Source organism: Drosophila teissieri, chromosome 2R (assembly GCF_016746235.2).
Source record: "Drosophila teissieri strain GT53w chromosome 2R, Prin_Dtei_1.1, whole genome shotgun sequence".
NCBI classification, from domain to species: domain Eukaryota; kingdom Metazoa; phylum Arthropoda; class Insecta; order Diptera; family Drosophilidae; genus Drosophila; species Drosophila teissieri.
The window spans coordinates 17,144,091-17,155,097 of NC_053030.1; the positions used below are offsets into that span (position 1 = coordinate 17,144,091).

The window sequence follows — 11,007 nt, forward strand, 5'->3', positions numbered from 1 at the left end:
CGACGATGCGACCGCCCGAGCACACACACCGAAAAACGCTGATAAAGCGTTGACACCGCTGCACTGGGAAAATTCGAAAGGAAAATTCGGAGTGGAGAAAGAGAGAGAGAGACTAGCGCTCTCTGCGCCAAGGCCCCGATGATAACAGCAATGGAAACTGATACACTGTGTGGAAACTTGAAATTGAATTGTTTTCGGGATTTTGACAGCTCGCATGTGGACATTTCTGATTTAGCCGGCCACTCATTCAATTAGCAAGCGATTGATAAACGAAATCGATCCAGCGGAATCTAATGAAGCATCCACGCCAGCTGAAAATACAGTTGTAAACGCGTATGAATGATATCTTCACCAACTAAGTGATGAATGATACGGCGATACTCGGAAATGAGAGCTTGATCCGCATCGTAAATGTGGGCAGACGTCTTAATGCCCTTCTTATCAGCAGCAGGTCCGACTTCCAGACACCCAGAGATCTCCTCATGTATGGACATGAGCCCTGTCCGGTCGGCACCTTTCCACGTCGAGGTGAAGTTTTAAAGCAACCATAATCCAATAAATCCCCGAGTGACGACCGCTAATTGCTACCTGGCACCAGGTCTGCAACTCCAGGTATGAAGACCAGGTAATAATATATACGCTCTATATGGCATTACTTTTCATCGTATTTATTGGTTTGTTTTAATATTTGTTCACAACATGAAAAAGAAATAGTAGAAAAATATGACATTGTGATTAAAGGTTTTAATACATAAACCCATATTCCATTAGTTTCCTTACGTTTCCTTAGTCTTCGATTTGCAATGTTTTTTGTTTGTTTAGGTAATGAAAAGTAAAAATGAAAAGTACGAAAAACATATGTGATTCTTCAGTTGGTTAATCGAGAAAAGAAAGTACAAATACAGTTATAAAGGGAAAATAAATAATTCTTCTGGAGGAGGTTCAATCTTCACTCCACTTCTCTTCAATTCGCCAACGTTCGTTGATGATGTAAAATTGTTTTACACAAGGTTGAGCAATTAAATAAATCGTCATCCGCCTTAATAGCTACTAACATATATTGGTTAGTGCCAATTTTATCTAGATTACATTTTTTTATGTGTTTTTCAATATTTTTCGTTTGTTTTTATAGATTTTTTTTCAATGATTTTTCGTTTTTTTTTGTTCGATTTTTTTTCGTTTTGTTGTGTTTTTGGTGATAATGTTTTGCATTCCGTATTGATTCTTTAATTAATATTAAAAATTGCTTTCATTTTGGTTTTCCATGAAAAATCAATGAAGCATCTTGGCTAATCGTGAGGTGTCCTCTTCCCTTTGAATAAGTTTAACTCGTTCAACTAAATAGATAATACAACGCATGTTTTAGCCAACCTAATCACAATCTCCTGCATGGAGCACATATGAATCCGATCTGAGAGTATAACGGGCTAATCACTGATTTTCCTGAAGCTTCTCGCTGATGTTCTTGCTCTGGTAGAAGAGTCGCACGACATGGGTGCCAGCTCCCTTGGTGGCCAGAATCTCTACCTGGAATGTTTCAGAGAAGCGAGAGTCAATGAACGTCTGGAGCAGGGCTGCGTCGCACTTGGATATGGTAGACGCCTCCAGCTCGCAATGCTTGCTGTATCGCTCCGGCTTGGCCAACTCCTCGGGCAGCTGGCGGAACTGCTGGGTCACGGCATTGTTGCCAAAGTCAATGAAATGCACCTCGCACTTTCCCTCGTCCAAAACCTTGACAATCTGGGCGCGATAGAAGACCTCGTCCTCCGGGAACTGAGCCACACACAATGCTCCCTCTTTGAGGTCGCCAAAGGCGGGTAACTCCTGTTCTGCATCGAGGAGCTTATCAGTCATTTGCTCTAGTGCTGGCACATCGCTTTCCATCTGCACGTAGAAGGACATAGGGTCATCGTACTGCACCACTACGCAGTTGTGCAGCTCGACTTCGAGTGGCTTCTGTACCCCGGTCACCGTACTGGCCAGCTCCTGGACGAAATCCTTATAGTTGATACGGAGTTGAGCAACAAGTGGTTTTGTCTCGTCCTCGTTCGGCTGAGTAGTTATCTCGTATAATTCTCCAAAGTGCTGCTCTAGCAAAGCGGCAAAGGCTTCTTCTAGTTTTTCATCAGACACATCTTTTGGAATCTCACTGAGCTGACAGTGAAGGGCCAACGATGGAATCGGCTCTATCTCTTGAGGCAGCTTCCAGACCTCTGGAACGACCAGGGTGTTTCCATAATCCAAGAAAAAGACTTCAAAGCCCTGGTTAGCCTCCAATACAGACATGATACTACAGCGATAGTAACAGGCATCCTCTTGAGAGTAGCAGACACCATTTGAATTTGTGGTAGGATTGATTAAGATCTTCAGTTGCTCCTTCTTTAAAGACTGCAGTGTCTTTACAATCAAGTCCAAGTCCGCTGAATTGTGCTTCATTTGCACATAGAAACTCTTCGGTGAGCTGCCATATGAGATAACGCATTCAGAGTTCTCGTTTCGTTTTTGGATTAGTTTTAGCTCAGCTTCAATCAACTTTTGAAGGTGTTCATAGACCTTCAGGCTCTTCTTATCTTTAGTCGTCAATCTGACCACAGGAGGACTGGCAGACTTGTTTACAAATTCCACCGCCACAACACCGTTGCAGCTGTCCAGCAGTGCGTCAAGTGTTGTTAGGGTAAGGGCCTTATTTTTCTCAAATACGGCGCAGGGTTCCATGCTGCAGACTTCGGCCACAGGTTTAATGAGCGTAAACTCTTGAGGTAACTCGTAAAGCTTATCCACCACTGTTGTATTGCCGTAATCGATCAAAACTACCTTGTATTGGTCATCTTCGAGCACTTCCAGAATACGTGAGCGATAGAACTCCATGTCGTCGGCGAATTGAACTACACACATATCATCTACTGAAGCCTTTTCCGTCTTGAGCTGCAGCTTGCTTCCGTTAAGCTTCTCGCATATAATGTCCATTAACGAATCCTTCTCACTAAACTGTAGATACATCCGGGATGTATTCTCCACGTGTGTAATGATGGCTTTTGTGGTAACAGTTAGAGACTCCTTGCTGGCTTCTTTTGGTTCCTTTCGATGGCACAGCGGCAACAGTCGCTCGATGATGTTCTCTCCATCCAACAGGAGATCAATGGTGACATGATCCTGTCCTGGCTTCAGAAGCTGTGTCGTAAACACCAGCTCACCCTCACCTGTCAGTTCGGCGAATTTAGCCTCCGCTTCTGGTGTCCAAGAGATGTAGGCCTCGGGCAACTGCAGCGAACATTTCTTGGATAAGCTGGGCAGACTAGCAATCTCCTCGGACAGCATTAGACACTTCGATGTGGTGGAGGTGTTACCGTAATCGATAAAGAGAACTTCGTATCGGGAATCGGGCAATTCCTTTCGCAGCTGGGCTCGGTACCACAGCTCATCGTCTTCAAATAGAGCAGCCACAATCAAACCCTTTTCAAATCGTTCGAGTGGCTTTAGTTTGTCCTCCTCACGCAAATACATCTCAATTAGTTCTAGTGCTTTTGAATCACGTTCAAGCTGAATAAAGAAGTCACAAATTCCATTCACGTGCGAAATATAGCAGCTGCATCCACTAGCCAAATATTCTAGTGGTTTAGCAAAACCATCGGCAATTAATTTCTTAGCCACATCCTCGCCTTCAATATACATGTTAACATAACTGGTCGTGTAATGATCTCCTTGGGTAAGGTACTCAAGGCGCGGGATCTTCGAATACGATTCGTTAAAGATGCCATTCGCTGCATCCACCCAATCCGCTGTACCCTTGGGGCAAATCGGAAGTGCGCATGGCAAGCAGAAGGGTTCGATGTGCGACCACATGCTTTCTTTGATGTCAGTTGCATCCGATACGCAATCTGTATTGCCATAGTCTATGAAAAGTAGTACCATTAGCTCGGCATCGATGATTTTAGCGCGATACCAGCACTTGTCCACCGAATACATCGAAACGCAGTCCGCACCGTTTACCACGTTCATCAACTGGGGCAAAGAGGGAGACACAATCTGAAGGTTCTCATGCAGCTGATTAAGTTTTGAAAGCTGATCGATCGGGTGGACAAAGAATTGGGCAGGATTGTCGCAATGACTCAGCACAACGCAGTCCAAGTCTTTGTAAGGATCCTCCTTTGCAGGAGCCGGCTTTGGCTCGGGAGCAGCTTCTTCAACAGTTGGGTTAATTTCTGGTACTTCAACAGCCTCCGGAACGGGAGTGGCTGGTTTTGGTACTGGTGCCGGCTCCGCAGGAACTGGTGAAGGAGCTTTCAATGCAACAGGTGATGGAGCAGAAGTCGGAGCAGGCTCTGCTGGCTTACTCTTTTTGGGCTCCCGGTCCTTGTCATTATTTTGTTTCTTCTTTGGCGAGGCATTTGCCGAACTCGACTTGCTGCTAGTTTCCTTGCGACCCTTATCCTCCTCTTCGTCCAAGGTTAAGTCTACTGTTTCAATGTACTCGTAAGTGCGAGACTTTCCTTTCTCCATTTGCTTGCGCATGTAGTCCAAATCTTTGCCAGGTACAAGCTTCTCAGACTTTAGCAGGTCTATCACACTCTGATTGTTTTCCATAACGACATCCGCAATTAGGTGACTACGGCGCACCTCAATCGATTTGATGGTGACAACCTTCTCCTCAAGTATCTCAGATATACGCGTCTTTAGCTTTGCTTCGTTGCTGGGGCGTCCAATCGGCAAATTAATCTCTACTGCAAAGCCGCTTGCGTACTCATAGAACTGTGCATCCAATGCCTTGATATCGTCACGCTTTATTTCCTCCGTGTTGCCGTAATCGATGTAAAATACTTCGGAGATTGCTGCATTTGAATCCCTTCCTGTGATTCTGGCTCTGTACCAATTGCCATCGGAACTTCGTACAGCACAGATCTGTCCCACTTCGAATTTTCTTAGAGGATCACCTAAAAAAGAAACAGCTTAATTTGACGGTCTAAATATCAAATGAAGTATTTACCCTTGGCCTGATAGTGTTCATACATATTATCCAATAGGGTCTTCATAGCTGGAACTATTGCCTGCGGTTGGACATACACGCGGTAAGGTTTAGCGGTGTACACAACAAGTGCTTGGAATGAGCTCAGCACTACGGGATAAGGGCAGACAAATGTCTTGCGATCCTCTTTGAACAACGGCATTACAGGTCTCAGATGAACGCTTTGAAATAAATAAAGAATTTTATCAAATTTGGTTTACCAAAGTCGAGTTCGACTACCCACACAAATTAAAGTGCAGCTAAACTTACATATTGTTTTCGCAAACATTCTTGACATTAAGGGCAAACGATTTACCCTCATAAAACTCCTTGAACCGCCTGGCCAAATCTGGATTGGACTTAACAAACTTTGCATCGTCATAGGTGCACAGAAAGTTCACATTGCAGTAATCAAACTGGACCTTGAAGCTCGTCATGTCTCGAATAGAACTGAATTTTCCTCTAATCTGCTGACCAGCTAAAAGGTTTACGCGAATCTCTGTTGAACAATAGGAATACATTTTTAATATCATTGGGTAATATCAATTTGGGTAAAAAAAAAGGACAGGTACATTTTTAAGAAAAAAGGTGCTTTCCTTACCAGGTGCCACTTCAGTAAGGAACTCCGCTTTGACCAGCATGTCTCGTAGCGAGGCTCCGTTCACAAACATGTTAACTGTGTAGGCGCAAGTGGTACTGTTATTTGATCCTTGGTTGCTCTTCTCTTTGGCCACAAACTCGCAATCGACTTTGGCATTAACTGGAACAAACTTCTCCATGCGATCCACAATGAACAAAGGATCATAGTTGGTAACCACGCTGTGAAAGCTGCAGCGATGTGCCATGCACGGCGGCTCTGCAAAGCGCTGCTCCAACTGCCAAACATCCTCTGAGGTGACCGTTATCAAGCTGCCAGTGTCCACGCAAAACACGCGATACTTGCGCATCATGTGATTGCATGCAGTCACTGTGGCCCGCAAAATGGCGTTGTCCTTTCGCTGGCGCACTACTACGGTGGATCCAACCTTTAATTGAAGTGGCTGGTGTTGCTTCTGGCGGTAGAACTGTCGCATATCACGCAGCACATTATCATACTTTGCGGAGACAGACTTGGGCACGACGTAGAACTGGAATGGCGAGACCCACCAAGACAGACTGGCTGCCTCCTTACTAGGTGTTTTCATCTCCTGCAGCGCATACGGTTTCTCCAGAGAGATGTACTTCTCCGGCTTGCTGACTGCCACGGGCTCGGAGGTGGAAGAGGCAATATCACTTTCCACTCCGCTGGAACGCTTTGAGCTGTTAGTTCCGTCCAACGTGGATTTTTGACGCTGTGGCTTTTGAGCATAGCCCTGTGGCGCGTTTTGGGAGCGTTGGTTATCTTGAGTCCTGCGTGGTGACTCGTTGTTGTTAAAGCGCCTGGATAGTAGTGATAAGTTTAAGAATATTAATATAAAGTACATTGCGAACATAAATAAAATACATACGCATTTTTTTTCGCTTCCTGCTTTCCATTATGCCGCGGTGATTGAATCGGTGTGCGACCGTTCTGTTGTCGGTTACCCTTGCGCGGCGAACTCATGCCACTGTTGTAACTGCCGATACTCTGCGTTTCAAAGCTGGAGTCTAAATGGCGATCGGATCGCTGATTTTGTTGCTGACGCTTGCTGTCCTTTGAGCCAGCTGAGGTGGAGCTACGTTTGTCCCAGTCTGCGGGGTTCTTGCCCCCGCTTACCGCCTTTACTGGTTGCGGAATTTCAACCGCTAGTTGCTGCTGCTTAGCCTCGTCCTTTTTCTGTTGCTGCTGCCTTTCCTGTACTTGCAAACGATTCTCGCTCTCGACAATACTTGTAGAGTTCAAAATTAGGCTCTTATCCAACTCAGAAGAAATCACAGACTCAGCGCGAGTGGTGTTTGCATTAAACTGACCCTTTTCCAGGGACAGGTACTGTTCAAAAGGCATAGAAAGCTTGTAGAGCTTCTTCATTACATTAAGGTTTTTGGCCAGCAGGTTTACTACGTTCAGCCCATCGGGTTCTATGCGAAAAATACGCACACTGAATGTGCGCCTACGGATATTGGATTCCTCAGCTAACATTTCGAACTGGTCGGTAATCTTGTCCTCGCTAAGTTCGCTGTTCTCGAAGCCTTTTAGGCAGCACTTAATTGCCTGGCGCGGCATTTCCAGATGCTTCTCAGCAATATGGCCGATCAGGTGCCGCTTCACATTCTGTTCATAACCAAAATCTACGTGCCGCACAATCACAGAGTCATCAACACGCAGAATCTCCGCGCGGTACCATTCCTGATCGCATTTCACAATACAGGGTGCTCCCAAGATCAACTGATCGGGAACTTTCTGGTTTGCATTGTAGTAGGAGAACATCTCGTCCATGAGCTGCTCGAACTTTCCTATGTTTGACACTTTCTGTACATAGAAGTTGCTGGGCGAATCAATAAAACGGATCTCCACGGCGTCGTCGTTTTCAAGTTGCTCCGCCTTTTTGTAGGACTGACGTGAATTCTTTAGCTGTCTAAGAAGCTCCAGCATATTGGTACCCTGAAATAAAATAAATTAAAATTAGATTACATATATTCCTTGCTTTGTTAGCTGATATTTTCTACATTGCGTAAAAATCCAAATTATCTTTACACTTACATTCTGGTTGAGATGGCAGGTTTGCATGGAGCCCACACTCTCCGGCGCCTGTACAGTCAGTTCAAAGTTCCTATAAATGGCCGACTTCTTAAAAATTCGCTTCATGCTTTCGTCAATGGGCTCAATTTCCTTGGTTCCGGCCAAAGCAAATCGGAAAGCAAACGGCTTGATTTCCAACAGTTCGGAGGGTATTTGAAAAAGATCACTTGTTGACAACATCTCCGAGTTTCCGTAGTCCACGTAGACAACGCGGTATCGTTGGGCGTGGACAGCGCTCACCATAGCGCGATACAAATGACCATCTTCTGAGAATCGGGCTACGCAGGCAGTTCCAAGTTCAGGAGCTTGAGCGAGCGCCTTGAGCTTCGTTCGTTCGATCTGACCCATCATGGCGCTCAGATTATCACCGCTGCTTTTTAGGTGTACCCAAAATAGGTACGGACCGTTCTCCACATAGCTTATATCCACGTCGTAGGTGAGGCCCACCGTTAAGCTGGTGGTTCTGAAGGCAGGAATGGTGCTTTGTTTCGCCCGTTGCGCAATCGATGGCGTCGGAGGCGGGGTGAACCGCGCAGGAACATAGCTCAGGGGTACGTAACTAGCCTGTTGATTATAGTGCTGAATGGGCACATGTGGACCGGCCGGCGGCGGCATGGCTGTAATCGGTTTGTTCATGCGAACATTGTAGTAGGTGTATTGCGATCGGGGAGTCGCCTTGGGCACATATGGTTGAGCAGCCGGCACAGCGGGCTGATAGTTGGCACGATTATAAGGATTTGCCGGTACAAATACCGGTTTTTGAGTATTGTTTAGGCCTTGCATTGGCACCTGTACATTTGTCTGTAAATTGATTTAATAATACATTATTTTTATAGAAATATACACGATTCCATACCACATTGACCAGCGGCAGCTGTTTAGGCGTATAGTCTGGGGCATCGGCGTTAAGCGGCCTTGGCGGTGTCACCTGGACCGAGCGCTGTGCATCCAAGCGAGCAGCCAAGGATCGTCGCACCGCGAGTTGCTCACGGGCAATCTCCGTGGGCGTCTTTGAATTATGTATACTATTATTGTTGTACTCGGTGACCGGAGACTGTGGAGTATCCTTCCACAGCTTCTTGCAGTGGTCCATCATGAGTTGCTTGCCGACCGGAGCTCCGATTTGTTTTTGTTGCACCAAGAACTCGTTAAGCTCAAAGTCCTTCCAGCGCAGACTGGCGAACTTTTGGTCACAAATATGTGTGGGATCAACGTGGATTTGAACGGTCTGGTTGACAATCAGATCTTGAACCACAGCCAGATCGGTCTGATCCCACTCGGAGCAGATGCCCAGCACGATGTACTGGGAGCAGAGCAGGGGAATGTTCTGCAGCAGCTTGGGTTGCTTCGGGAACATTAGCTAAAGAGGATACATTTCATAAATAAGAAATTGCTTAAAACTTTGAGGAGGTCCATTTACTCACATCATGACTATCCACAGTGCGCTTATAGCCAAAGTCCAGGAACTCGATCTCCGTCTGCATCACCTGACCCTCCAGGTCGGCACTGACCACACGTATCCGCCTGTACTCTATATCACCAGGAGCCGGGCCATTGGTCTTCTTGAAAACACAAAACGTGCCTGGCATAAGGAGAGCCTGCTGGCGCTCCACTGACCAACTGGGCTCAATGGCAAAGCATGTGGGCAAAAGCTGTTCGATTCGCTTGCTGACCAGGAAGGCGGCGTCTCGGTTTACCTGGCCGTATACCTTCAGATACGGACCCACGTGATCCACATGAGTGATGTACAGGTCCACTTTGGAGGGTCCCGCATTGGACGGTTGTCCATTCATTGTTGGGTGTTGTTAATCGCTGAAAGCAATGCGAATTCCGTTGAAAATGTGTTATCCCAATTGGAAAACGCAGGCACACGATGCCACACACACACAGGTGCAGCCGTAGGGACCGTTAGTTTGGGCCGGCGAAAAGGTGGCAACCCACACAACTAACTGAACTTGCATACAATCGCTTGGAATGCACTGTGCGTATGTGTGTGGCGATGCGAATGCTTACTTTTCTTGTTTTTTTTTAAATAGAGAAATTAAACAATATGAGAAGCCACTCACGTCTTGTCGTCGTCGTTGTCCAGATTAAAAGCGAAACTCTGAAAAAACGCCCTGCCCCTCGCCAGGTGCTCTGTCTCTTTCTCGTTTGCCCCTGTTATTTAATTCTATTTTGCTGCCTGGCTTACGGAATTTAAGTGGACGGCGTGTTTTATGGGGCGAAATAGTGGCACACTTCTTAATGGCTGGGCTCTTGTGGGTTCTTTTCTGGTCACTTTTTGTGGAAGAAAGTCTTGCGAGTGATTAGAAATCGCGATGCACACAGACACGTCTGTGCAGGTGCAGCAATTTTATTTCTATTTGGAGGCTTTCAGTCTTTTAAATTTCTCGGGGGCCTGCTTAGCAAGTGCCACCCGTGTTAACGGTGATTCGTAGAGGTTGTGTCAGATCAAGAAAAGCAATTAATCAGCGCGAAAAGAATTAAATCAAAAAGTATCACTGCCAACCCAACTTTTCCACAAGACAACGAAACGACGACTAGTGGTGGGAGTTTTGGTGATATTTCATAATGTTTTTGTTGTTATCGATGTTCATTGATGCATCAAAACTATTGTCAAGTTTTTGTGTTATCGATTATTGTAAAAATGTACTTAGTATGGGGTATGTGATTGTCGAGAAACTTTTTGTACATTTATCTACTATCAATAACCATTTTAAACGGTACGTCGGCGTGATATGTATTTTCGTGGCTTCACGATGTAAATTATTCTAAAACTATTATCCAATATTTTGGTTCCAAACAAATTACGCAGTAGGATCGCAAGACATAAAACATAAGTTTCTTCTTAAAATTAAGAAGTGAAATAAAAAATTTTTATATATCAATTATTTCTTGATATATTTTCTTGTGACTTCACGATGTAAATTATTCTGGAACTGTTATCCCTTGGTTATATCTTCAAGCTAAAGTTACGCAGCAAAATATACATTCTTTAAACTAAGATGTGCAAAAAAAAAGTAATTTGCATCGGCCGGGAATCGAACCCGGGCCGCCCGCGTGGCAGGCGAGCATTCTACCACTGAACCACCGATGCTCTTGCTTACTATCAAACAAACTAAAGACATGGAAGATGCACGAATTGAACCAACAACCTGTTGGCGTTGGGGCATTCCTGTCACTTAGAAGCCTCCCTCCAAGTTGACTCCGTGGCGCAACGGTAGCGCGTCCGACTCCAGATCGGAAGGTTGCGTGTTCAAATCACGTCGGGGTCATGCAGAAGGACTTAAGTCCTTGGTTGACATCT

At 45.4% G+C, this 11,007-nt stretch overlaps 1 protein-coding gene and 2 non-coding genes across 3 annotated transcripts; 1 reads left to right on the top strand and 2 right to left on the bottom strand.

Annotated features, from left to right (window-relative positions):
- Positions 1-647: 647 nt before the first annotated feature.
- On the bottom strand, positions 648-10,229 carry LOC122615313 (maternal protein tudor). The gene is made up of 9 exons (XM_043790348.1): positions 9,767-10,229; positions 9,125-9,512; positions 8,557-9,060; positions 7,662-8,501; positions 6,490-7,562; positions 5,604-6,421; positions 5,273-5,501; positions 4,985-5,184; positions 648-4,931 (listed from the first exon to the last, which is right to left on the bottom strand). Exons 2-9 carry the CDS (start codon positions 9,491-9,493, stop codon positions 1,432-1,434), a joined length of 7,533 nt encoding a protein of 2,510 aa, XP_043646283.1. The 5' UTR covers positions 9,494-9,512; positions 9,767-10,229; the 3' UTR covers positions 648-1,431.
- Positions 10,230-10,726: 497 nt separating this feature from the next.
- Trnag-gcc lies at positions 10,727-10,797 on the bottom strand. The gene has a single exon. It is a non-coding gene; the product is annotated as a tRNA-Gly (tRNA).
- A 106-nt stretch (positions 10,798-10,903) lies between these two features.
- On the top strand, positions 10,904-10,975 carry Trnaw-cca. Its single transcript has one exon. It is a non-coding gene; the product is annotated as a tRNA-Trp (tRNA).
- The last annotated feature ends 32 nt before the right edge of the window (positions 10,976-11,007 follow it).